Consider the following 27,882-nt stretch of genomic DNA (forward strand, 5'->3'; position numbering starts at 1 on the left):
AGAAAGCTGATCACAGACATGGGTAAGTCTAAGATCTTAAAGTCTAAAATGCTTTTTTAAACATGCCTTCTGTATGTGGTTTAACACTTTAATGAACTGATCTTAACATAGTAAGAATAATAATGATAATTTTATTATTTCCAAGCTCTTTCTAATATACAGTAGGTTTACTGGCATGTCTAATATTTTTTTCTTACTGGTTTCATGTGTAAATTAAAGACTGATTGGTGTTTAACCATGCACATTTCAGCAACATTTGGCTTTGTGTTTTGAATGCAGACTACAGTAGAATGGCATCTCTGGGGCTTCTCCTGCTTACAGCAGCTGTGGTTTCCTGTACTGCAGGTAACTTTATATCAAATCTCATCAACAGATTAAACACATAAATGTTAATTTTTTATACATTTTAACTTTTGGTGGTCTGTTACCACTGTTAATTCCTTTAACCCTTGTTCTGCCTTTACTTTTTACCCATTGGGCTCCTCCCTGGGTCAAAATGACATGTGACAGAAGTAGGATTCACAAATACCTTAAACATGCAACAAAATGCATAAGTAATTATAGTTTACATTTATGCTGTAACATCCATAAAACCTATATTTATGACAAATCTGTGTAATCACTAGTAATTGATCACCTTATTACTTTCCTCAATGTAAGAGTCAGAGCGTTATCAGTTACCATAATCAAGATTTATTTGACAAGAATCATGTTTTTTGAATAACTTATAGTCTCAATTTTAATACACTTTATCCTTAAGGTAGTATTTACTATGCCACAACACAAGTCAGCTATAAAAACCAAATACAGTGGTACCTTGAAATTCAACGTCAGTTGGTTCTAAGACTGACCTTGAGTTTAAAAGGTGTGAAGTTTCAAGGATGTATGGGAAACCGGTTAATGAATATAACACAAATATAATATAAAAACACTGAAATAAAAAGCTGATTCTTACAATTTCTCAGAACCCTGAGCTGTAACACAAGTTTAAAAGTGAAACAGGAGGAAAATCCAGCCAAACACAGATATAAGTGGAAGCTTACAGAGTGAATCTGACGGTTATTCCACACAAATGCAGTTTAATCTCTTATGCGCACTTTGATGACGTATTACCGCACCGCTCAAGCCGAGCGCTGAACAAAGCGACTGTTCATTCAGATTTTGAGTTTAGGGGACATTGAGTTACAAGGTACCGCTGTATAAAACAAATACAAATTTTAATTTAATGTAATTTATACTTTCTTAAAAAGTCTTGTGGTTTGAGAGGCGCATGGTGAGAAAACCCTGAATGTTTAAATGCAAAACCCAAAGCCAGACAAAACAAATGTGGGAAAGAACTATAAATAGGTTCTTGTAACATAACAATAGTGTAAACTAAAAAGAGGTGGTGGTGGTGTTGGTGGGGGTGGGGTGGATTTGGTGCATTAGTAAGAGGTCTTTTTTGATTCATCATTGCTGTCTGTGATGAACATTCAAGTTTTAGCTTCATTCTTTTATCTATCTGTTAGTTGTCAATGTTATTTTTTTAGAATGTAATGCTGCATTAATGCAACAAAAGGCCCTGCTTCAACAAACATTTCAGTCAGACAGTGTGCTCTCCAAAAGTTATCTATTCTTTTCAAATATGTATTGCTTTTAAATGACCCCAGTCCTGTTTGCAAAAAAAAATTACCTCAGTTCTTCACTGTTAGCACAAAACCGTGAGCCTCGGCACAAACTGCTGCTTTCCTCAGCACTCGGCTTGAGTTGTGCAGTAAAATGTCATCAAAGTGCACCACGACAGAAATATGCATTTGAGTAAAATAACCGTCAAAACCACTCAATCCACATGTATCTGTGTTTAGCTGTATTTTCCTCACTGTTTAACTTTTAAACTTGTGTTATACACCGACCACTGACAGATGAAGTGAATAACACTGATTATCTCCTCATCATGTCACCTGTTAGTGGGTGGGATATATTAGGCAGTAAGTGAACATTTTATCCTCAAAGTTGATGTGTTAGAAGCAAGTGTAAGGATTTGAGCGAGTTTGACAAGGGCCAAAACTGCAGCTCTTGTGGGGTGATCCCGCTCTGCAGTGGTCAGTATCTATCAAAAGTGGTCCAAGGAAGGAACAGTGGTAAACCCAGCGACAGGGTCATGGGCGGACAAGGCTCACCGATGCATGTCGGGAGGGAAGGCTGGCCCGTGTGGTCAGACGAGCTACTGTAGCTTAAATTGCTGAAGAAGTTAATGCTGGTTCTGATAGAAAGGTGTCAGAATACACAGTGCATCACAGTTGCAGGGCAGCAAAAAAGGGACCAACGCAATATAGGAAGGTGGTCATAATGTTATGCATGATCGTTGTATATCAGTGTGCTAAGAAATTGTGAGAATAAGCTATTCAGACAGAATACTAAAAGAACGACCATAAGAACACTCTTCTCTTAATTATTACTGCTCATATGTTCTCCCCACTAATTAAATTTCTTATTTGCTGTTTTAATACAATAAGTCACGTTAAGTTTTGTTCACGTTAAACACTGTTCGTACTGCTCAAGCTGCTTTTACTACGTCATATCAAACAGTTCGTTTAATTGGAGGCGCTTTGAAAAGGTCAGTGGCAAACTCCATATGAAACAACGGCACAACCGGCGCAAAAGCAGTTACTTCTCATATGAATGTGCCCTTAGTGTGATCGTCTTGATAATTGTGCAAGCTACATTATTGTCCATGATAGCTATATAGAGATATGAGAGCTACGGTGCAGTTGGTTATTGTTCACTCTTTAACTGTTGATCCTGCTTTAAGGTTCCATAAACTTAATACAATTGCTTCAATAAAACACAAGTTTAACAGGAATGTTTCAGGTGTTAGCTATAGCTCTGTAGCTTTATCCATTTAAGTATTGTTTACTAATTTTGTCTCCGAGAACCTTAAGAAGCTTCTTAACCTTTTCTCTAATTGGTACTTGGTTTGTACCAACCAAGTTGATCTATAAGTAAAAAAGTCAACATACATATTAAGTCCATACATATTAAGTCCATTAAGGATAAGATGCTTTAGATATTAGTAGGCCAGTTAGCTTGGTTGCTAAGAAATCTTATACTGGAAAGCTAAATGTTATTAAATAAATGATAAGCAAATCACCAATATGGTCAGGGAGGAAGTGAGCATTTTAACAAGACAACAATTCCAAAAATTAAGATTAGATAACTCAAGGCAGTTTTCTCAAAAGGAAATTGAAGTTTAACTCCCACCAAGCTGATTTAACTTGAGCACTTCCTTTTCATTCTGTTTTGGTTCTTCAGTGCATCTTATTATTGCCTCAGGACTACAGTAATACAGTAACTGTAATTAAATTACTAATTTACTACACTAAATGGCCAAAACTATGTAGACCAAATACTTGATGGACAGTCCATTCCAAAACTGTAGGCATAAATATGGGGTCGTTCCCATTTCGGAGCTATAATAGCCTCCATTGTTACAGCTTCTTACAAGATCTTTGGACTGTGTATGAGATCATTTGTGCCAATTTACTCAAAACACCATTTGTAAGGTCATTGTAAGGCATTATTGTTGGTGTGAGAAGGTCTGCCTTATAATTGATGTTCCAATCCAAGGCATTCAGTGGAGTTGAGGTCAGGTATAATACAGACATATTGCAAGCATACACCGATCAACCATAACATTAACACTACCTCCTTGTTTTCTACACTCACTGTCCATTTTATCAGCTCCACTTACCATATAGAAGCACTTTGTAGTTCTACAATTACTGACTTCATGCTGTTTATCAAATGGTCAGGACCACCATAGAGTAGGTATTATTTGGGTGGTAGATCATTATCTGCACTGCAGTGACACTGACATGGTGGTGGTGTGTTAGTGTGTGTTGTGCTGGTATGAGTTGATAAGACACAGCAGTGCAGATGGAGTTTTTAAACACCTCACTGTCACTGCTGGACTGAGAATAGTCCACCAACCAAAAATATATCCAGTCAACAGCGCCTCGTGGGCAGCGTCCTGTGACCACTGATGAAGGTCTAGAACATGACCAATTCAAACAGTAGCAATAGATGAGCGATCGTCCCTGACTTTACATCTACAAGGTGGACCAACTAGGTAGGAGTGTCTAATAGAGTGGACAGTGAGTGGACAGAGATAGCTCAGTGGTTAAGGTACTGGACTAGTAAACAGAAGGTTGCCGGTTCAAGCCCCGCTACCACCAAGTTGCCACTGTTGGGCTCCTGAGCAAGGCCCTTAACCCTCAATTGCTCATTGTGTAAGTCGCTTTGGATAAAAGCGTCTGCTAAATGCTGAAAATGTAAATGTAAATGGACACAGTATTTAAAAACTCCTGCAGCGCTGCTGTGTCTGATCCACTCGTACCAGCATAACACACACTGCAGTGCTGAGAATGATCCACCACCTAAATAATACCTACTCTGTGGTTGTCCTGTGGGGGTCCTGACCATTGAAGAACAGCATGAAAGTAGGCTAACAATGTATGTAGAGAAACAGATGGACTACAAGTGCTTCTATATGGTAAGTGGATGGGTAAGTGGTAAGGTGCTTCAAATCTGAGGAAAAAATAACATAGTATCTAAATTTAAGTTAAGAATCTTACAAATCCCTCCAGCTGTGAGTGCTGAATACACAAAGTGGCATGTAGATCAATATTTCCGCCATTGACACTTCCAGCAGGATGTAGGAAGGGCCAAGGCCAGTCTGACATCTTACTGACTCAGTTGGCAGTCCCAGTGGCCGTCTGGTGCTCCTTCTGAGTTTCTCACAGCTCTGACTGATCTGCATTCGAGACAAAATAAAGAGTCTGCCATTGCCCACAATGCCAGTGTGTAATCAATTAGCCTCCAATAACCAAGCAGTCAGTGATGCGAGACAGGCGATGACATGACTGCGGCTCCGTTGTCATGTACGCTTTTCATATTTAGCGAAACAGAAAGGATATCATGTGTCAGTGCCACTATGTGACACTGATAGGCTCCTGCAGGGCTCAGTGAAACACGTACAGGATTCATTCGGGCAGAACTGATATAAGATGACATTTCTCACATTTAATTAGTAGGAGTTTTAATCTTGTATAGACACTGAATTAAATTAATTTTAAAATATGTCACTTCCAAATTAGGGCAATGTGTTTAAGACATGGTTTACATATTTTAGCTAATAAAATCTTGTCTTTGCAGACAGAGCTCTGGCTGTTAACCAATTTCAGGCTAGCGTTACACAACAATCTTTTGTAATGTAGCTTGACCAAGTACAACAACTACACAACACAGAAATAATAATATACACCGATCAGCCATAACATTAAAACCACCTTGTTTCTACACTCACTGTCCATTTTATCGGCTTCACTTACCATATACAGTAGAAGCACTTTGTAGTTCTACAATTACTGACTGTAGTCCATCTGTTTCTCTGCATGCTTTGTTAGCCCCCTTTCATGCTGTTCTTTAATGGTCAGGACCCCCACATGACCACTACAGAGCAGGTATTATTTAGGTGGTGGATCATTCTCAGCACTGCAGTGACACTGACCTGGTGGTGGTGTGTTAGTGTGTGTTGTTCTGGTATGAGTGGATAAGACACAGCAATGCTGATGGAGTTTTTAAACACCTCACTGTCACTGCTGGACTGAGAATAGTCCACCAACCAAAAATATATCCAGCCAACAGCGCCCTGTGAGCAGCGTCCTGTGACCACTGATGAAGGTCTAGAAGATGACCAACTCAAACAGCAGCAATGGATGAGCGATCATCTCTGACTTTACATCTACAAGGTGGACCAACTAGGTAGGAGTGTCTAAGAGTGGACAGTGAGTGGACACGGTATTTAAAAACTCCAGCAGCATTGTTGTGTCTGATCCACTCATACCAGCACAACACACACTAACACACCACCACCATGGCAGTGTCACTGCAGTGCTGAGAATGATCCACCACCTAAATAATACCTACTCTGTGGTGGTCCCGAACCATTGAAGAACAGGGTGAAAGCAGGCTAAAAAGCATGTAGAGAAACAGATGGACTACAGTCAGTATTTGTAGAACTACAAAGAGCTTTTATATGGTAAGTGGAGTTGATTAAATGGACAGTTTGTGTCAAAACAAGGAGGTAGTATAAATGTTATGGCTGATCAGTGTATATGTAGCCAGGCGGCCCCAGGTCCCAGCCATAGAGGAGGGACCAATGACAGTGCATGTACATTTACATTTACATTTTCAGCATTTAGCAGACGCTTTTATCCAAAGCGACTTACAGTACTGTGACAGTATATAGTCTAAGCAATTGAGGGTTAAGGGTCTTGCTCAAGGGCCCAACAGTGGTAACCTGGCAGTGGTGGGGCTTGAACCAGCAACCTTTCGATTACTAGTCCAGTACCTTAACCACTAGGCTACAACTGCCCTACACCCCACCAAAAGCGGGTACTGCCTGCGCCAGGGAAAGCTGCTTGTGCCGGCTCCATGCCAAAAGCCTCATCCACCAACACCATAAACTGCAGCATGGCCCGTGGCCGCCTCACTCCAAAAACAATGCCCCTTGGAGTGGGGGATGAAAACAGACAGTAAATGTAAGGAGAGGTACACCCCACTGGCAAGGAACCAAAACTAAAAAGCATCCATTAACCCTTCTGTGTCCTTTTATATTTGTCTTACTGGAAACCCTCACTGAGGGCTGGGGAGCTGAGGCCACATCCCACCTGCTACACTTTGCTGGGTTCTGTCTTACCTCCCTAAACAAGGCCCTTCTTGCCCTGATGCCCAGTTTGGCTACTCTAGTAGGGTTTATAGTTGTGCCAAAAATAATCTGAAGCCATTGTGGTCCTGGAAATATAAAGGTTTACATATTGATTTATAACCTTGACCAGATCTATGCCTTGCCACAATTTGATCATGGATTCTTCAGCTCAGACAGTCAGCGATATTGATTTAGTCTTTATGGCTACCCATATTTGCTGCATTCAACACGTGTATTACGATTGGCACATGTAATATGCAGCTAAAATAGGCATTGGCATGAAGTCTTGGCTTGACTCTGTAAGATTTGCATGCCCTATTATTGCATGGTGTTTCTCTGGTTACTCTGGTTTTTAAACCCTTGGGTGGATTGGCACCCTGTTCAGGTAGTATGGGTACATGGGTCCAAGGTCTTAATAAGGAATAATGACATTAATAGGTATGCACCACAAAACAGTTAAAAATCGGTGCACATGTGCAACGATTTGATTCGGTTATTCATTTAAGATGAATCTATATTCACTTTAAACAGCAGAGGGCACTGGCGCTATTCACCTCGCCTGGTTGACGTCACAACAGGGTTGCCAGGTTCGGAATTTTCAAGCCAAATGTATTTATGTGAGGATACTTTCTTTATTTGTATTATTCATTTATTTATATAATGTTGGATTTGTTTTAAAATTTAATCAGTTTTTTTACACAATAAGCATTTGGCATAGTTTGTACCTACCTCAGAAATAAAAGGGATAAATAAAAGAAAGTATTTTATTTTTAAAGAGAAATAATAAAATAAATAAATTTTAAAATAAATTTGCCTTCAATTTCATTTTGTTTAAAAAAAAAATACAGTAGACCCTTACGAATTTAATTGGTTCCGAAGGGCTGTTATTAAGTCAAAATGTTCGTTAGTTGAACCTATTTTTTCCATAAAAAATAATGTAAATAGAATTAATCTGTGCCAGACCTCCCAAACCCTCCCCCCTTACCTAACCCTTCTAATGTCTTAAATGCTCTTTTTTGTTATAAATACAAGTATATTTTTCCTTAATCTTAAATTATAGAATAGACATTACTGTAATAAACAATAATAAGCAACAATACACAGTAGTACTCTACTGTACATAAGCACACATTTCAGTACAGTACGTGTGCTGTACCATACACCCAGTGGCGATTTCTCTAAGACTGCAAGGGAAGCTCAGCTTCCCCTAAAATGTCAAAAATTAAATGGTCAAATATGTACAGTTGTGTTAACATTTCATTGACTACAAATGCGTTAGAACACGTTCATCTCGAAGACGAGTTCATTCAGAATCAGCTACTTATCACAAATCGACTGACTCGAACTTCTCATACATTCCCTTAGCGTCAATGCATTTACCCGCAGAAGCTGAGCGTCTCTTCACTTCTATGGGGCTGCATGGGGTTTTTTTTTTCATTGCTTCGAAACTCACCGGGCATTGGATAAATGCCGTGATTTTGTCCCGCCCCCGGACGCTGAGCGTCTCTGGGGGTGAATGGAGCTGTGGGCGGGTTTGGACGCTGAGCTTCTGCAAGATGATTGGAGGATCAGTCGAAAGGCTGGATCCCGTTTTGATTGACAGCTATCACTGGGAGCTTCAGTCCCATCGCGGATTTTGCGCAGCTTCCCCTCTTTGAAAGACCAGCAACCACCACTGCATACACCATAATACATTTCCTTCTTTTTTTATAAAATGTATCTACCACAAACAACAATAACTCTCATATTTCTCTATTATTTCCTTCATTATTTCAACAGTGTTGTATTTTGTAGGTGTAATTGCACGAAAAAAAGAATACTTTACTTTACTGAGCCGAATTCCTTCTTCTCTCTTACTCACCGTCCCCTCTGTCTGATACACAGTGACAGCTACTGGCAGGAGTAATTATACAACAACAAAGTGTTTTTTATTTTCTCACCACTATGCTTCCTCTGCACCTTCTTTGGGGGCATTTTAATATTAAATTTTACAAAATATAAAGAAAACACCGGGAAAACACCATCCGCTGTCCGAATGTATATATATATACAGTGTATCACAAAAGTGAGTACACCCCTTAAATTTCTGCAGATATTTAAGTATATCTTTTCATGGGACAACACTGACAAAATGACACTTTGACACAATGAAAAGTAGTCTGTGTGCAGCTTATATAACAGTGTAAATTTATTCTTCCATCAAAATAACTCAATATACAGCCATTAATGTCTAAACCACCGGCAACAAAAGTGAGTACACCCCTAAGAGACTACACCCCTAAATGTCCAAATTGAGCACTGCTTGTCATTTTCCCTCCAAAATGTCATGTGATTTGTTAGTGTTACTAGGTCTCAGGTGTGCATAGGGAGCAGGTGTGTTCAATTTAGTAGTACAGCTCTCACACTCTCTCATACTGGTCACTGAAAGTTCCAACATGGCACCTCATGGCAAAGAACTCTCTGAGGATCTTAAAAGACGAATTGTAGCGCTACATGAAGATGGCCAAGGCTACAAGAAGATTGCCAACACCCTGAAACTGAGCTGCAGCACAGTGGCCAAGATCATCCAGCGTTTTAAAAGAGCAGGGTCCACTCAGAACAGACCTCGCGTTGGTCGTCCAAAGAAGCTGAGTGCACGTGCTCAGCGTCACATCCAACTGCTGTCTTTGAAAGATAGGCGCAGGAGTGCTGTCAGCATTGCTGCAGAGATTGAAAAGGTGGGGGGTCAGCCTGTCAGTGCTCAGACCATACGCCGCACACTACATCAAATTGGTCTGCATGGCTGTCACCCCAGAAGGAAGCCTCTTCTGAAGTCTCTACACAAGAAAGCCCGCAAACAGTTTGCTGAAGACATGTCAACAAAGGACATGGATTACTGGATCCATGTCCTATGGTCTGATGAGATTGTTTGGTTCAGATGGTCTCAAGCATGTGTGGCGGCAATCAGGTGAGGAGTACAAAGATAAGTGTGTCATGCCTACAGTCAAGCATGGTGGTGGGAATGCCATAATCTGGGGCTGCATGAGTGCAGCAGGTGTTGGGGAGTTACATTTCATTGAGGGACACATGAACTCCAATATGTACTGTGAAATACTGAAGCAGAGCATGATCCCCTCCCTCCAGAAACTGGGTGGCAGGGCAGTGTTCCAGCATGATAATGACCCCAAACACACCTCTAAGACGGCCACTGCTTTATTGAAGAGGCTGAGGGTAAAGGTGATGGACTGGCCAAGCATGTCTCCAGACCTAAACCCAATAGAACATCTTTGGGGCATCCTCAACCGGAAGGTGGAGGAGCGCAAAGTCTCGAATATCCGCCAGCTCCGTGATGTCGTCATGGAGGAGTGGAAAAGCATTCCAGTGGCAACCTGTGAAGCTCTGGTAAACTCCATGCCCAGGAGAGTTAAGGCAGTTCTGGGAAATAATGGTGGCCACACAAAATATTGACACTTCAGGAACTTTCACTAAGGGGTGTACTCACTTTTGGTGGTTTAGACATTAATGGCTGTATATTGAGTTATTTTGAGGGAAGAATAAATTTACACTGTTATATAAGCTGCACACAGACTACTTTTCATTGTGTCAAAGTGTCATTTTGTCAGTGTTGTCCCATGAAAAGATATACTTAAATATCTGCAGAAATGTGAGGGGTGTACTCACTTTTGTGATACACTGTATATATATATATATATATATAGAGAGAGAGAGAGAGAGAGAGAGAGAGAGAGAGAGAGAGACGGTTGGAGTCAACTTGTTTGTGATGTCACGTGTTTAGTGAATTTCTGTTCGTAATCCGAAATTTGTTTGTATTTTAAGTTGAAAAAGATCGTTTGTAACCCGAAATGTTCGTATGGTAAACCGTTTGTAACTCAAGGGTCTACTGTGGAAAAAAAATTATTGTGAACCCAGTATCGTAAATAGCATCACATTGTGGGTAGAGTGTATCATTACATCCCTATTAAATAGGTACAAACAAACACGAAGGCGCACAGGAACTGACAAACTAATTATGATAATGCTGAGCATGGTTCAATAAATGAAAAATCTAAATGAATAACATCTAAACTACAGCAAACAAAATGCATTAAAACAATCATTTAAATCCCAGTCAGGCTTAGATTTTTTATTCCTCTAAAGATCATGTTAACACTGAGGGAAAAAATCTAATAAAAAAGCAAACAAAAGGGAGCAGTAGCCTGTAAAGCAAGGGCACTTTCCCAGCACTTGAAGGCATCTCTTTCTCAGAAACTGGAACCAATTTACATTTGGACTGAGCAATCATTTAACCATGGGAGGTACTATGGGCTCTACAACAACACCCTGCTGTTCATCGTTCTCCCCGTCCTATAATAGCTCATTCTCTTAAAGGATGATCATTGGCCATGGAGCTTGGGATTTAGCTGAAAGGAGTGGCTTCACAAAAGGGACATTGTCCTTGTCTAGTAAATTTAGGGGAAATTTGCCTCCGTTTGAAAAGCATTACAAAGTACAACACAGCATGGTGAAACGTTTCAATCGCTGCCAAAAATGTCCTGCAAGAGTTGTGATGAAGCGTTTATCTTCTTTTTTTCCCCCGTTTTATCTTTAACGTAGCATTTTCTGCATTTTCCTAATTAAAGATTTTATAATCGGCTTATAGGGCTCAAGGAGGTCGTGAGTTAAATGAATCTATGTTGGGCTTAATACAGCTTAATTATTTACTATTCATAATAAAATGGTACATGTAAAAGTATGTGGAAACACTTTAATTATTATTGTGATTGCTGATTGCTTAGAAATGAATCAGAATTAAACATACATCCATGTGACCTTCATTGGGAGACAGTTGATTGGGTTATATTGGACATTTTAGTTACTTTTAGTTTGCCATAGGCATTGTGACATGCTCCTGCTAATGGCCTCAAAAAATGAGCAGAGGGCACATACATACTAAGCATATCAATAACATATGTAGGGATACGTCAATTCAAAGCTTTAAAAACCATCAATGCTATTTGATATTGGATCCTGTAGTGTACTGGAAGCCAGTGTTAGAATGCCAATACTGGAGTGTGTTCTCTCTCATTCTTACCAGTTAACATTCTAGGTGTAGCATTTTGAACCAGTTCAAAGACGAGCAAGAGATCCTTTGTTAATTCTTACATACAGCCGCTCAGGTGGCACAGCGGTAAAAACACTCTAGCACACCAGAGCTGGGGACCTCATAACTGAGCGAATTGTGACCTCTGCTGGCTGGTTGAAGGCATCTGCATAGAGTCGAGGAATAATGCTGATCAGGGTGCGACTCTCCGTGCACAAAGCTGATCGGCATAGGAAGTTACCTTGTGCAGGTGAAAAGATGCAGTCGGCACACGTGTCAGAGGGGGCGTGTGACAGTCTCACTCTCCTCAATTGGGGCAGGGGTCAGCTCCAGTGGAGAGGAAGCATAATGCAATTGGGTAAAAATATTGGATTCTGTGGTGTACTGGAAGCCAGTGTTAGGATGCCAATGCTGGAGTGGTGTAGGATTTTGAACCAGTTCAAAGACATATTGCAGTAATCCAATCTATATGTAACAAGGTATGAGCATAAAAGGGTTAAAACCCCCTTCATAACATACCTCAGAGACTGAATGAGTAAAAAAGAGGTCTGCAGAGAAGGATTGCACTGACAAAGTCTCACATAGAAACTTGGAGCATGTGATGAGAGGGAAAGAAAACAATCACCCTTTATACTCCCATCAGTGACCTTGTAGGGCAGTGGGAGATTACATTGTTAAAAGATTACTAGAACACAGGAACTGGTTTAAACCAGAACTTTGATGGTCATACAATGTAATTGGCGCACTTCTTGTCACGCACACCATTTTCCAGTAACATTCCATTGCACCAGTATTCTTGGAATGTTGGAATGATTACTGGCAACAATGCTCTAAGCATATCTACATGTTCTAAGTAGTAATTAATTATATATTAATATTTCTAGTCTAAATTAACATTTCCTCCCACAATAGCATCAAAATTGTTCTTAGTTTCTTACTATCAACTTCCAAACCCAATAACCATTGAACTTGGTAGGTGAAGTGGTCTCAATTGCTAGCTCACCATATGGATCAGATTAAGTTCATATCTTTTTGCAGTGTAAAATAGCAACATACATTATTAAGAGTCAAGTGCGGAAGAAAGTGACTGGCCTGCACAAACTTCACCTTAACCCTTATCCAACTGTAGTACCTGATTTCACTAATGCTGTTGTGGCTGAATGCAAGCTCAAGAAGTCAATTTCCGAATATATTATGTAAATCCTCCTAAGAAGAGCCTAGAAAAGGGAGACTGACTTCAGATTGATGGAGTACAATGGTACATTGTAGAGTACACAGTAAGCCAGTGTGAGTGCATTAAGCACTTTCCATTTCACTGAAAAGTATTAGCCTGTTCAGGATAATGGTCTTAGTTATTCCTCTAACCCCAGTAATTTTTTTCTCGCTGCATAAAGATACATGTCTGGAGTATTGACAATGCCAATGTATTGTCAATTCTTTTATTTAGTTAGATTTGTGACTGATCTGAAAGACAGACTGCATATTAATATGTATGGTTTTAGAATAGATGTTTAATGATGTTTAATGGTAAAATAAAAGCATATGAAATACTATTGTACCAATGTAATAACACAATTGTCCTCTTATCTTTAGAACCACAGCAACTAAGGGTTACGACCATTAAGGTAGGTGATGTAAATAAAATCTGAAGATTATTTGCCTTCTGTATAATTCATTGTTTTGCTTAACCATGACTTACTTTGTTCTTTAGCAAGAACCATACACCATGTTGAAAGGCTCAGAGTTTGAGGGCTATTGTATTGACCTGCTGTCCAGTCTCTCCAAAAGTCTGGGCTTTAAGTACAAGATTCAGGTGGTAAAGGATGGCAGATATGGGGCTAAAGATGAACACAACAACTGGAGTGGAATGATTGGAGAGGTTGCCAGAGAGGTGAGCTATTTTAATTTTTTATATATATTCTTTAAACTACGTATACATATATACAGTGTATCACAAAAGTAAGTACACCCCTCACATTTCTGCAAATATTTTATTGTATCTTTTCATGGGACAACACTATAGAAATAAAACTTGGATATAACTTAGAGTAGTCAGTGTACAACTTGTGTAGCAGTGTAGATTTACTGTCTTCTGAAAATAACTCAACACACAGCCATTAATGTCTAAATGGCTGGCAACATAAGTGAGTACACCCCACAGTGAACATGTCCAAATTGTGCCCAAAGTGTCAATATTTTGTGTGACCACCATTATTATCCAGCACTGCCTTAACCCTCCTGGGCATGGAATTCACCAGAGCTGCACAGGTTGCTACTGGAATCCTCTTCCACTCCTCCATGATGACATCACGGAGCTGGTGGATGTTAGACACCTTGAACTCCTCCACCTTCCACTTGAGGATGCGCCACAGGTGCTCAATTGGGTTTAGTCCATCACCTTTACCTTCAGCTTCCTCAGCAAGGCAGTTGTCATCTTGGAGGTTGTGTTTGGGGTCGTTATCCTGTTTGAAAACTGCCATGAGGCCCAGTTTTCGAAGGGAGGGGATCATGCTCTGTTTCAGAATGTCACAGTACATGTTGGAATTCATGTTTCCCTCAATGAACTGCAGCTCCCCAGTTCCAGCAACACTCATGCAGCCCAAGACCATCATGATGCTACCACCACCATGCTTGACTGTAGGCAAGATACAGTTGTCTTGGTACTTCTCACCAGGGCGCCGCCACACATGCTGGACACCATCTGAGCCAAACAAGTTTATCTTGGTCTCGTCAGACCACAAAGCATTCCAGTAATCCATGTTCTTGGACTGCTTGTCTTCAGCAAACTGTTTGCGGGCTTTCTTGTGCGTCACCTTCCTTCTGGGATGACGACCATGCAGACCGAGTTGATGCAGTGTGCGGCGTATGGTCTGAGCACTGACAGGCTGACCTCCCACATCTTCAACCTCTGCAGCAATGCTGGCAGCACTCATGTGTCTATTTTTTAAAGCCAACCTCTGGATATGACGCCGAACATGTGGACTCAACTTCTTTGGTCGACCCTGGCGAAGCCTGTTCCGAGTGGAACCTGTCCTGGAAAACCGCTGTATGACCTTGGCCACCATGCTGTAGCTCAGTTTCAGGGTGTTAGCAAATATATATATATACGTATATGTATATACAGTGTATGACAAAAGTGAGTACACCCCTCACATTTCTGCAAATATTTTATTATATCTTTTCATGGGACAACACTATAGACATGAAACTTGGATATAACTTGGAGTAGTCAGTGTACAGCTTGTATAGCAGTGTAGATTTACTGTCTTCTGAAAATAACTCAACACACAGCCATTAATGTCTAAATGGCTGGCAACATAAGTGAGTACACCCCACAGTGAACATGTCCAAATTGTGCCCAAATGTGTCGTTGTCCCTCCCTGGTGTCATGTATCAAGGTCCCAGGTGTAAATGGGGAGCAGGGCTGTTAAATTTGGTGTTTTGGGTACAATTCTCTCATACTGGCCACTGGATATTCAACATGGCACCTCATGGCAAAGAACTCTCTGAGGTTGTGAGAAATAGATTTGTTGCTCTCCACAAAGATGGCCTGGGCTATAAGAAGATTGCTAACACCCTGAAACTGAGCTACAGCATGGTGGCCAAGGTCATACAGCGGTTTTCCAGGACAGGTTCCACTCGGAACAGGCTTCGCCAGGGTCGACCAAAGAAGTTGAGTCCACGTGTTCGACGTCATATCCAGAGGTTGGCTTTAAAAAATAGACACATGAGTGCTGCCAGCATTGCTGCAGAGGTTGAAGACGTGGGAGGTCAGCCTGTCAGTGCTCAGACCATACGCCGCACACTGCATCAACTCGGTCTGCATGGTCGTCATCCCAGAAGGAAGCTGACGCACAAGAAAGCCCGCAAACAGTTTGCTGAAGACAAGCAGTCCAAGAACATGGATTACTGGAATGCCCTGTGGTCTGACGAGACCAAGATAAACTAGTTTGGCTCAGATGGTGTCCAGCATGTGTGGCGGCGCCCTGGTGAGAAGTACCAAGACAACTGTATCTTGCCTACAGTCAAGCATGGTGGTGGTAGCATCATGGTCTTGGGCTGCATGAGTGTTGCTGGCACTGGGGAGCTGCAGTTCATTGAGGGAAACATGAATTCCAACATGTACTGTGACATTCTGAAACAGAGCATGATCCCCTCCCTTCGAAAACTGGGCCTCATGGCAGTTTTCAAACAGGATAACGACCCCAAACACAACCTCCAAGATGACAACTGCCTTGCTGAGGAAGCTGAAGGTAAAGGTGATGGACTAAACCCAATTGAGCACCTGTGGCGCATCCTCAAGTGGAAGTTGGAGGAGTTCAAGGTGTCTAACATCCACCAGCTCCGTGATGTCATCATGGAGGAGTGGAAGAGGATTCCAGTAGCAACCTGTGCAGCTCTGGTGAATTCCATGCCCAGGAGGGTTAAGGCAGTGCTGGATAATAATGGTGGTCACACAAAATATTAACACTTTGGGCACAATTTGGACATGTTCACTGTGGGGTGTACTCACTTATGTTGCCAGCCATTTAGACATTAATGGCTGTGTGTTGAGTTATTTTCAGAAGACAGTAAATCTACACTGCTATACAAGTTGTACACTGACTACTCTAAGTTATATCCAAGTTTCATGTCTATAGTGTTGTCCCATGAAAAGATATAATAAAATATTTGCAGAAATGTGAGGGGTGTACTCACTTTTGTGATACACTGTATATACACACACACACACATATACACATATACATATACTGTACATACATATACATATATATATATGGCATAACATTATGACCACTGACAGGTGAAGTTAATAACACTGATTATCTCTTCATCACGACACCTGTTAGTAGGTGGGATCTATTAGGCAGCAAGTGAACATTTTATTCTCAAACTTGATGTGTTAGAAGCAGGAAAAATGTTCAAGCGTAAGGATTTGAGGGAGTTTGACAAGGGCCAAATTGTGATGGCTAGACAACTGGGTCAGAGCATCTCCAAAACTGTAGGTCTTGTGGGGTGTTCCCAGTCTGCAGTGGTCAGAATCTATCAAAAGTGGTTCAAGGAAGTAACAGTGGTAAACAGGCAGCCAAGACAAGCGAAGGCTGTGTTCTGCTGGCAAACCTTGGGTCCTGCCATCCATGTGGATGTTACTTTCACACGTACCACCTACCTAAGCATTGTTACAGACCATGTACACCCCTTTATGGAAACGGTATTCCCTGATGGCTGTGGCCTCTTTCAGCAGGATAATGCGCCCTGCCTCAAAGCAAAAATGCTTCATGAATGGTTTGAGAAGCACAACAACGAGTTTGAGGTGTTGACTTGGCCTCCAAATTCCCCAGATCTCAATCCAATGGAGCATCTGTGGGACATGCTGGACAAACAAGTCCGATTCATGGAGGCCCCTGTATAACTTACAGGAGTTAAAGGATCTGCTGCTGACATCTTGGTGCCAGATACCACAGAACACCTTCAGGGGTCTAGTGGAGCCAACGCCTCGATGGGTCAGGGCTGTTTTGGCAGCAAAAAGGGGACCAAGACTATATTAGGAAGGTGGTTATAAATGTAATGCCTGATCGGTGCACCTCATGCTGGTAAAAAGATGCAATAGGCTACTCAACACGTGTTGGAGGGGGCGTGTGTTAGTCACGGCTCTCCTCAGTCAGGAGTGGAGGTCAACATCAACTCATCTCAGCTAAAATGAAACATTTCATTTGCTTTTTTGCAGGAAGCAGACCTGGCTATGGCACCGCTGACCATCACTGCTCTTCGGGAGACAGTCGTTGACATGACCAAACCCTTCATGCAGACAGGCCTGAGCTTTATCCTCAGGAAGAATTTGGACTCCGATGATTCACATTATTTTAGCTTTTTTAAACTCTTCTCTACCGAGATGTGGATCGGCCTGTTCGTTGCTTACCTACTCACATCCTTCTGTATTTTCTTGGTGGCTCGGTAAGATATGCTCACTCGTATTTCTTCTTCAACATCATACAAGACATCATAGTAAGAATATTATAGTAGCCTGAGTGAACTGGTTTCAGATAGAAAACTGAAGTAGATCTGGATTGTGATAATTATTATGTGCTTTGTGTGTTTTATGAAGAATTAGTCCACGTGAATGGGACCAGCCAGAGACAGAGGAGAACCACTTCACCATCTCACACAGTTTCTGGTACACCGTTGGAGCCCTAACCCTTCAAGGTAAGAAAAAATCAAGCAATATGAGTTCAGTGCATATGAGCAATTACCACTATTATAAATTGCTTGTACTTTATTAAAAACTACTATAATCAAATTCTAAATCAAAATTACTTCATAGGCCTGGTCACTTGAATGTCCTAGAAATTTGAATTTTTGTCAAGATATACACCAATCAGGCATAACATTATGACCACCTTCCTAATATTGTGTTGTTCCCCCTTTTGCTGCCAAAACAGCACTGACCTTTCAAATGCATGGACTTCACTAGACCCCTGAAGGTGTGCTGTAAAAGTAAACATGATTCATCAGACCAGGCCACCTTCTTCCATTTCTCTGTGGTCCAGTTCCGATGCTCACGTGCCCATTGTTGGTGCTTTCGGCAGTGGACAGGGGTCAGCATGGGCACTCTGACTGGTCTGCGGCTATGCAGCCCCAAACGCAACGAACTGCGATGCACTGTGTATTCTGACACCTTTCTATTAGAACCAGCATTAACTTCTTCAGCAATTTGAGCTACAGTAGATCGTCTGTTGGATCGAACCACACGGGCCAGCATTCACTCCCCCCACGTTCACGTGCATCCATGACCCTGGTGCCAGTTTACCACTGTTCCCTCCTTGGACCACTTTTGATAGATACTGACCACTGCAGACCGGGAACACCCCACAAGAGCTGCAGTTTTGGAGATGCTCTGACCCAGTCGTCTAATCATCACAATTTGGCTCTTGTCAAACTGGCTCAAATCCTTACGCTTGCCCATTTTTCCTGCTTCTAACACATCAAGTTTGAGAATAAAATGTTCACTTGCTGCCTAATATATCCCACCTACTAACAGGTGCCGTGATGAAGAGATAGTCAGTGTTATTCCCTTCACCCGTCAGTGGTCATAATGTTATGTCTGGTCGGTGTATATATAACATTAGAGTAAGACTTTGCTACTACCCTTGGTCATACGTCGTATTTCCTTTTTTTGTAGGTCCCACTTTTTCACACAGCACAATTATTTACATGTGCTTTATATTTATAGCATTTAGCAGATGCTTTTATCTGAAGTGACTTACAAGTGTGACCAAATACACTGCATAGCTTTTGAAGGTTACAAATCTTGCTCATAGGGCTCAGCAGTGCTGACTTGGTGTAGGGTTGCATGAACCAGCAACCTTCAGATTACTAAGCCAGTACCTTAACCGCTGAGCAACCACTGCCCTGTATTGATCCAATTGTCCGATTATGTACATGCCCTACACTAAACCATTGGTCAAACTGCTTCTGAGTTATTTTCCTCCGTGTCTGTACAAATTACTTGTATTATATTAACAACCACTATTATTAAATTCAGAATAATAATATATAGGGCCTAAAATGACCCTGATTAGGCTTGGCTTTCATGCTGACATTCGCCTACTACAGCTGTTGTATTTGCTTTCTTGCATTGCTTTGATCCTTCTCTGTAGGTCCCACCTTTTCAGAGGGCACAGTTATTTACACCTACAGTAGGTTTACATTTATAGCATTTAGCAGATGCTTTTATCCAAAGCGACTTACAGTTGTGCCAAATACTTTGCATAGCATTGGTAGAAGGGCATGTATCTGCAATCTTAATAAGCCAGTACCTTAACCGATGACCTACCACTGCCCTGTATTGCCCTAATTGTCTGCTTCTTAGTTATTCTTATGAGCATCTGTACAAATTGCAGCACAAACATGGGGCTCGCATGCCACACAAGCAGTTTAGAACACAAGTTCAGGTTTATTTACAGTGCTCAACAAACACGAAGCAGACAAATCGAAGACACAATTCAAGTGCTCAAAGTCAAAAAACAAGCCAAGGTCAGTTGCTCGGCAAACAGACTATAGAAGGCAACACTTAAAGGTGTAAAGCAAAGGTCAAGATCTAAGAAGAGTCAAACAATACATGAAAACGCTTGGCACAGGATGTGGATTGGCACTGATGCCTTCATTTATTCACCAAGTGCCAGGTGTACAAGGAATTTTTCTTAATAATATAGAATAGAATAATATAGAAAAGGTATATTATATAAACATAGACATTTATCTAAACAGAAATATAGTACGCTGACAAACTTTAAGTAATAAAAAAAGCAATGGAATGGAGATATAAACTGTAGAAATTTAAATGAATATTATTCCAAGTAATAGGGTAGGGTGCCTATGTGTTCAGGAAAATTATGGCTTGATATACAGTATACAGATGCATATGTACATACAGCAAGTGTATTTAAGTGCATGTATAGTAGTTTAAAACAGAAAGCTGTAGGACTGATAGCCTGGGGAAAGAAGCTGTGGAGGTTGCAGTTGGTACTTGATCTTAACAAGGCACAGGTGAAACACCAGTACAAGGTGTAACACTGATTAATGGAGTTTTTTGTGTTGCATTAACTCTGTCTGCTCAACTATTTGGTCTAAATACTTGAGTGAAAATAAGCTGTATTTAAATAATCTTGTTTGGGCCGTATCTACTACTTGGTCGACATGTGTTAAACTCAAAAATACTGGTAGATGACACTGTGGTTTTCAGAAATCAGCCTTTTTAACACGTCAACTTGAAGCTAGCGGCTGAAAAATCATCCATGAAAAGTATCATTTTTGTGATCATCTCAACTGTTTGGTAGAGGCTCATTTAATATGAGTGTGCACTAGTAAGAAATAGTTTGTTGCTTGTATAGTCCCAAGAAACTAAGAAATGCAAATAAATAATTTGTAGACATTATGTCCTTTGGTGAGACCATTACGGGTTAAGGTTTAATAACAGGGTTGCTAGGATCGTGTGTGGTGAATAATAATTATGAAATTGACCTTTATTGCTTTTACTTTTATTATTCACTAGCACACAGTTTGGACCCACTGTGCAGAAAAGAAAAGTACAATAGTACCTTGTAACTCAACGTCCCCTACACTCAAAATCTTTGAAACTCAACACCCTTTATCGAGAAAGCTGCTTTGCTCAGCGCTTGTTTTGAGTGGTGCGGTAAAACGTCAAGCGAACATGAGACGAATCTGCATTTGTGTGGAAAATGTACAGTCAAATTCACTCTGAAAGCTCCACATGTATGTGTTAAGCAGGATTTTCCTCCCGTTTCACTTTTAAACTTGTGTTACAGCTCAGGGGTCTGAGAAACTGTAAGAATCACCTTTTCCGAGAGAGTCTAAACACATCTGAAAACCATTAAAATAATAATAATAATAATAATGTAACAAAGTATTAAAAGAACGACTTAGAAACACTAAACCTCTCCTAATTATTACTGCTCATAAGCTCTCTCCACTAATTAAGAAGCATAAGAAAACAGAAGGTAAACAGCAGGGTTTTTTTGAATCTTTGATTTTTAACTGTTTGTAATTGTATGCGTTTTTCTTAGAGTATATTTGTGTTATTTTCAGTGTGTGTCAAAAATAACCCATTTATTTACATAAGCCTAAAATATATGCAGTTCTACACAATCACGGAATGCATTAACAGGTTTCCCATACATCCTTGTGAGAAAAATAAAAAACTTAAAACTCAACGCCACTCCCAGAACCAATGGACGTCGAGTTTCAAGGTACCACTGTATAAATGAGTTTGGTAGTGCTCGTGTTACTCCAGTTCAGTGTAAGAACTGTTCTCTACCCCCTGGGCTACACGGACAGCATTGCACATTAAATGATTGTTACGGCTGTGTGTCTGCGCACTATACTACTTAAAGTAATAAAAACCACACTGATCGCGGAGGAGTAAATCTCGCCTAGGTGAACGTGAACAGACTCCGAATCACCTCAACAACGCTGTTGACGTTCAGAACTAATTTCTAGATTCTTTCTTTTTTTCTTTTCTACTCTTTTCTGAATAGCTAAATAAACAAATAAAATAAATATACCTCTCGGGAATACCCGATAGCATACCGGCTTAGTCAATGACTATCAAAGACTAAGCACCACGTTCCCGTGAACGCGCATTAATATAGTAATCAACTCAGGTGTCGTTAATAGTCGTTGATGAGCGCGATGGCTTGTGGGAAATGTAGTATTTTTAAAACTACAGAAGACGCTCGCCCCGTTACAGTTATCCTAATGTAAGAAATACACGTATGTGTTCTATTTAAATACTTGCAATACTTATTTATGATTATAATAGCAACTTAATTTACTTTATTTTTTATAGATACAAATGAATTTTAAAGAGAATCATTCTCTATTGTGCAGGTGCTGGACCTCACCCCAAGTCTTTGCCAGGACGGGTCATTACTGCCATCTGGTGGATCTTCTCATTGATCGTACTAGCCTGCTACTTCGCCAGCCTCAGCTCTTGGCTGCATTCGGATAACAAAGAGTTGTCAATTAAGAGCTTTGAGGACCTGGCCAACCAGAATGTCGTTACTTATGGTACCATTAAGGGTTCCTCGTCTTGTAATTTCTTCAAGGTAAGGAATGCTTGGTCCTAAAGAATAAAAACAACTACAACCCCAAATCAGAAAACGTGTTCCTAACATTTACTTGATTACAGACAGGATGAACCTGAGATATTTCATGTTTTGTCTGCTCAACTTCATTTCATTTATTAATAAACATCCATTCCTGCATTTCACACATTCCAAAAAAAGTTGGGACAGTAAAGCATTTACCGCTTTGTAATGTTGTCATTCCTTTTTACCACTCTTAAAAGATGTTTTGGCACCGAGGATACCAAGTGATTTAGTGTTTCAGCTTTTATTTTGTCCCATTCTTCCTGCAAACACGTCTTGTTTGTTTGTTTGTTTATTAGGATTTTAACGTCATGTTTTACACTTTGGTTACATTCAGGACAGGAACGGTAGTTACTCAGTACACAAGGCTCATCAGTTCACAAGGTTATATCGAACACAGTCATGGACAATTTAGTGTCTTTAATTCACCTCACTTGCATGTCTTTGGATTGTGGGAGAAAACCCGGAGGAAACCCACGTGTACATGGGGAGAACATGAAAACTCCACACAGAAAGGACCCTGACCGCCCCACCTGAGGATCGAACCCAGGACCTTTTCTTCCGCAGCCATGCCTGTGTAATGTGTGCAGCATGTGGTTTTGCATCGTCTTGTTAAAAAATACATGTACGTCCCTGGAAAAGATGACGTCTTGAAGGCAGCATATGTTGCTCTAAGATCTCAATGTACTTTTCTGCATTAATGCTGCCATCACAGAAGTGTAAATGACCTTTGCCAAGGGCACTGACACAGCCCCATACCATGACAGACCCTGGCTTTTGGACTTGTTACTGATAACAGTCTGGATGGTCCTTTTTGTCTTTGGTCCGGAGCACACGCCTGAAATGCTGATTCATCTGACCACAATACACGTTTCCACTGTGCAATGGTCCATCCTAGATGCCTCCAAGCCCAGAGAAGTCGACGCCGCTTCTGGACATGGTTAACATAAGGCTTCTTTTTTGCACAGTACAGTTTGTAGTGGCATTTGTTGCATGTAACTCTGTATTGTAGTGCTTCACAAAGGTTTGCCAAAGTAATCCCTTGCTTATGTTGTTATATCCGCTATTGTTAAGTGCCGGTATGGTCACCCTACTACAATAGCACCTACATTTAACCAGGGTAGCTCCAGAAATGTATTTGTTGAAGAGGTAGCATAATTGGACAGCTCTAAGTCAATTAGCTTGTCATCAGTAATGAGGGCTTGTTTTCATTTACATGTTGTACCTCAGTATGGCAGTATGTAATGCATATTTACTGAAATCACACCATACAGTACATGACACTTCTGTGTTCAAGCAGAACTCAAACAATCCTGTCTACCAGCGCATTTATGAGAATATGGAAAGGCAGCAGAGCTACGCTGAGACGATGGAACATGGCATCCGCATGGCTCAGGAAGGAAAATATGCCTTCATTGGAGAATCCGTGTCTTTTGATCTAGCCGTGGCACGAGACTGCAACCTAACTCGCAGCTCTGATGTCATCGGAATGAGAGGTTACAGCATCGCAGTTCGTCTAGGTAACACAAAGTCACTTCAGAAAGCATAATTAAATGTATTTTACAAATTTTATGTAATGTGTGTGTGTGTGTGTGTGTGTGTGTTCTAAGGAAATCCCATGCTGAAGAACCTAAGTGTAGCCATCCTGAAGCTGAGTGAGTTTGGGGAGCTGGATTATCTGCGCAGAAAATGGTGGGCGAGCAGTTGCATCGATGAAAGCGCGCCAACTTCGTCTCTTCAGCCCAGCAACTTGAAGGGCGTCTTCTTATTTCTGGCGCTCGGCTTGGGATTGGGACTCACTTTGGCCCTCATGGAGCTGGCAGCAAAGTCAAGAAGGATCGCTAACACACAGCAGGTGAGCAGGACGTTGTGTTGTAATGCATTTACACTTGCAAGTGACAAAGCCACTTCTGGCCATTGAATATCTATGTAAACTTTTAATACTTTTTGATATATGTGGAGGTGTTGGGGCGCATTTACATGAGCGGCGGCAAAACCGCTTTTGCCCTGACTGTGCCGTTATTTCCTATGGAGTGTGGCGGTGCTTCCCCAACTGGCGTGCACCGCATACCTTTTTGCACTTGCAGCGCCGCCAATGAGCCGAACTATTTTATATGACGCAGTAAAAGTGACTCTGTGCATATGAATGCTTAACATGAACAAAACTTAACGTGACTTATTGTATTAAAACAACAACCGAGGTTGCCGCTCAGGTGACGCAGCGATAAAACACATGCCGTTCTTTTGATTTTGATACATCTTATCGAATCTACACTCTGCCTGACGGCTGGGCTGAGCAGCCACATGAACAACGATTGGCCTGTTGTTCAGACAGGGGTGGGATATTAAGCGGGATAGGGTCTCTCTCATAACTAATGCAATTACAACCTCTGCTGGCTGATTGATGGCGCCTGCGCAGAGACGGGAAAAGAGTGCTGTCAGGGTGTGTCTCTTCGTACACAGTGCTGATCCGCATTGCACTCGTCAAAGTGTAGGTGACAAAATGCAAATTACTGATTTTAAGGGGGGCGTGGGTTAGCTTCGTTCTCCTCAATCAGAGTGGGGATCGGCATTGGTGGAGAGGAAGCATAATGCAATCGGGCATTTGGACACGCTAATACAGAGAAAATGGATAAAACTATATATATATATATACCGAGAAATTCTAGTGGTGGAAAGAACTTATGAGCAGTAATAATTAAGAGAGGTCTAGTGTTCCTGTGTCATTCTTTTAGTACATCAAGCCAGGTTAAGATTTTTTTAATGATAAGCGTTTTAGTTTCTCAGCACCCCAAGCTATAACACAAGTTTAAAAGTGCAACAGTGAGGAAGAAAGATCACAGATCAGCCATAACATTAAAACCACCTCCTTGTTTCTACACACATTGTCCATTTTATCAGCTCCACTTGCCATATGGAAGCACTTTGTAGTTCTACAATTACTGACTGTAGTCCATCTATTACTCTACCTACCTTTTTAGCCTGCTTTCACCCTGTTCTTCAATGGTCAGGACCACCACAGGACCACCACAGAGCAGCTATTATTTACGTGGTGGATCATTCTCAGCACTGCAGTGACACTGACATGGTGGTGGTGTGTTAGTGTGTGTTGTGCTGGTATGAGTGGATCAGACACAGCAGCGCTGCTGGAGTTTTTAAATACCGTGTCCACTCACTGTCCACTTTATTAGACACTCCTACCTAGTTGGTCCACCTAGTAGATGTAAAGTCAGAGACGATCGCTCATCTATTGCTGCTGTTTGAGTTGGTCATCTTCTAGACCTTTATCAGCGGTCACAGGACGCTGCCCACGGGTCGCTGTTGGCTGGATATATTTGGTTGGTGGACTATTCTCAGTCCAGCAGTGACAGTGAGGTGTCTAAAAACTCCAGCAGCGCTGCTGTGTCTGATCCACTCATAGCAGCACAACACACACTAACACACCACCACCATGGCAGTGTCACTGCAGTGCTGAGAATGATCCACCACCCAAATAATACCTACTCTGTAGTGGTCCTGGGAGAGTCCTGACTACCTGAACTACAGTCAGTAATTGTATAACCACAAAGTGCTTCTATATGGTAAGTTTGTTTGTTTGTTTATTAGGATTTTGACGTCATGTTTTTACACTTTGGTTACATTCATGACAGGAACGGTAGTTACTCATTACACAAGGTTAATCAGTTCACACAAGGTTATATCAAACACAGTCATGGACGATTAAGTGTCTCCAATTCACCTCACTTGCATGTCTTTGGACTGTGGGAGGAAACCGGAGCACCCGGAGGAAACCCACGCTGACACGGGGAGAACATGCAAACTCCACACAGAAAGGACCCAGACTGCCCCATCTGGGAATCAAACCTAGGACCTTCTTGCTGTGAGGCAACAGTGCTACCCACTTTGCCACCATGCCGCCCCTATATGGTAAGTGGAGCTGATAAAATGGACAATGTGTGTAGAAACAAGGAGGTGGTTTTAATGTTTTCAGTGTGAACTTGAACTTGATGTTTTACCAAGGTTACGGTTTTGCCACTTCTTATGTGAATGCACCCTAACATCACCAAAATTTTGGTAGACATTTCAAATACCTGTACGAATACTATGACAAAAGAACAGGTGCCTCAGTTTGTTTGGGTTCAATCTGTCCCTCCGTTTTTTGGCTGCCCTACACATTTTATGATATTCACGATTTTGTAACTGTCTTTTTTCTAGAAATCCTGCTGTTCTGTACTGACTTCTGAACTCAGTCAGCGGTTCGGAAAAAGGGAAGAGAGGACAGCGGTGGAAACTTCCGAGAAAAGCAAAGCTTAACTCTGCTTAGCAGTTTTATAAAGCATTGCTAAGTTACATTTCATTATGTTCTTTATTTCATTTATGTGCTTTATTAAACCAAACTAAATGTCTGCATTACAATCTAATCATTATAGAAACTATATGTAAAAGGCATAAAACTTACAAATTTGAACATTATCGTCATCATATGTCTAGTTGGACGAAACAATCATGTTTAACGTGAATCATGCAAAGCACCATCATGTCTGCGGTTGGGTCTGATGCAGGTTGCAAATTACACTGTCATATACAGTATTCATGCATATTCATTTAACATTACATGTGTGATAGGTAGGTTAAATGTAAACACTTGCTACTTTAACAGAGGGCTATTAGAAAGTTTTGGTTCATGTTATTTAAAATAAGACTGTGTAGGATTGGATGATTTAGGTACTGTTTTATGCCTTGCTGTTATTGCTTTTTTATACTGAAAATATATGATGGTAATAAATCAAGTTTTAAAGGTTTTTCTTTTAACACATTGTAACAATTACAGTATTACTAAAACTATGAAGCAGTAGTATGTTTACTCTTGATTATAATTAAATGCCAGCTCGTAAATTTGGATGCCTAAAATTTAAATGCCTTATGAAAAAAATCGATCTATGTATTTTGTTTGTGTCCTTTTTTAACAAAAGCATGTAACGTATTGGCAGTCCTAGTGATTTTCATGAACAGAAGACACAACTGAGAATAAAGAATACACATGAATGAGCAAGTGTGTGGCGTTTATACATTAAAAATATGGCATCACTAAGGTTTGCATATATACACCGATCAGCCATAATATTAAAACCACCTCCTTGTTTCTACACACATTGTTCATTTTATCAGCTCCACTTACCATATAGAAGCACTTTGTAGTTCTACAATCACTGAATGTAGTCCATCTGTTTCTCTACATGGTTTGTTAGCCCCCTTTCATGCTGTTCTTCAATGGTCAGGACCCCCACAGGACCACCACAGAGTAGGTATTATTTGGGTGGTGGATCATTCTCAGTACTGCAGTGGTGGTGGTATGTTAGTGTGAGTTGTGCTGCAACTGATGATGT

At 40.9% G+C, this 27,882-nt stretch overlaps 1 protein-coding gene across 1 annotated transcript; it reads left to right on the forward strand.

Annotated features, from left to right (window-relative positions):
* si:ch211-251b21.1 (uncharacterized protein LOC571720 homolog) lies at nt 1-27,548 on the forward strand. Its single transcript, XM_062998523.1, has 10 exons — nt 1-22; nt 280-345; nt 13,422-13,453; nt 13,540-13,719; nt 17,557-17,783; nt 17,935-18,032; nt 22,236-22,453; nt 23,796-24,015; nt 24,106-24,350; nt 26,711-27,548. The coding sequence occupies exons 1-10, from the start codon at nt 19-21 to the stop codon at nt 26,807-26,809; spliced, it is 1,389 nt and encodes a 462-aa protein (XP_062854593.1). The 5' UTR covers nt 1-18; the 3' UTR covers nt 26,810-27,548.
* Nucleotides 27,549-27,882: the final 334 nt, after the last annotated feature.

This window comes from Trichomycterus rosablanca, chromosome 7, assembly GCF_030014385.1.
Source record: "Trichomycterus rosablanca isolate fTriRos1 chromosome 7, fTriRos1.hap1, whole genome shotgun sequence".
NCBI classification, from domain to species: Eukaryota; Metazoa; Chordata; class Actinopteri; order Siluriformes; family Trichomycteridae; genus Trichomycterus; species Trichomycterus rosablanca.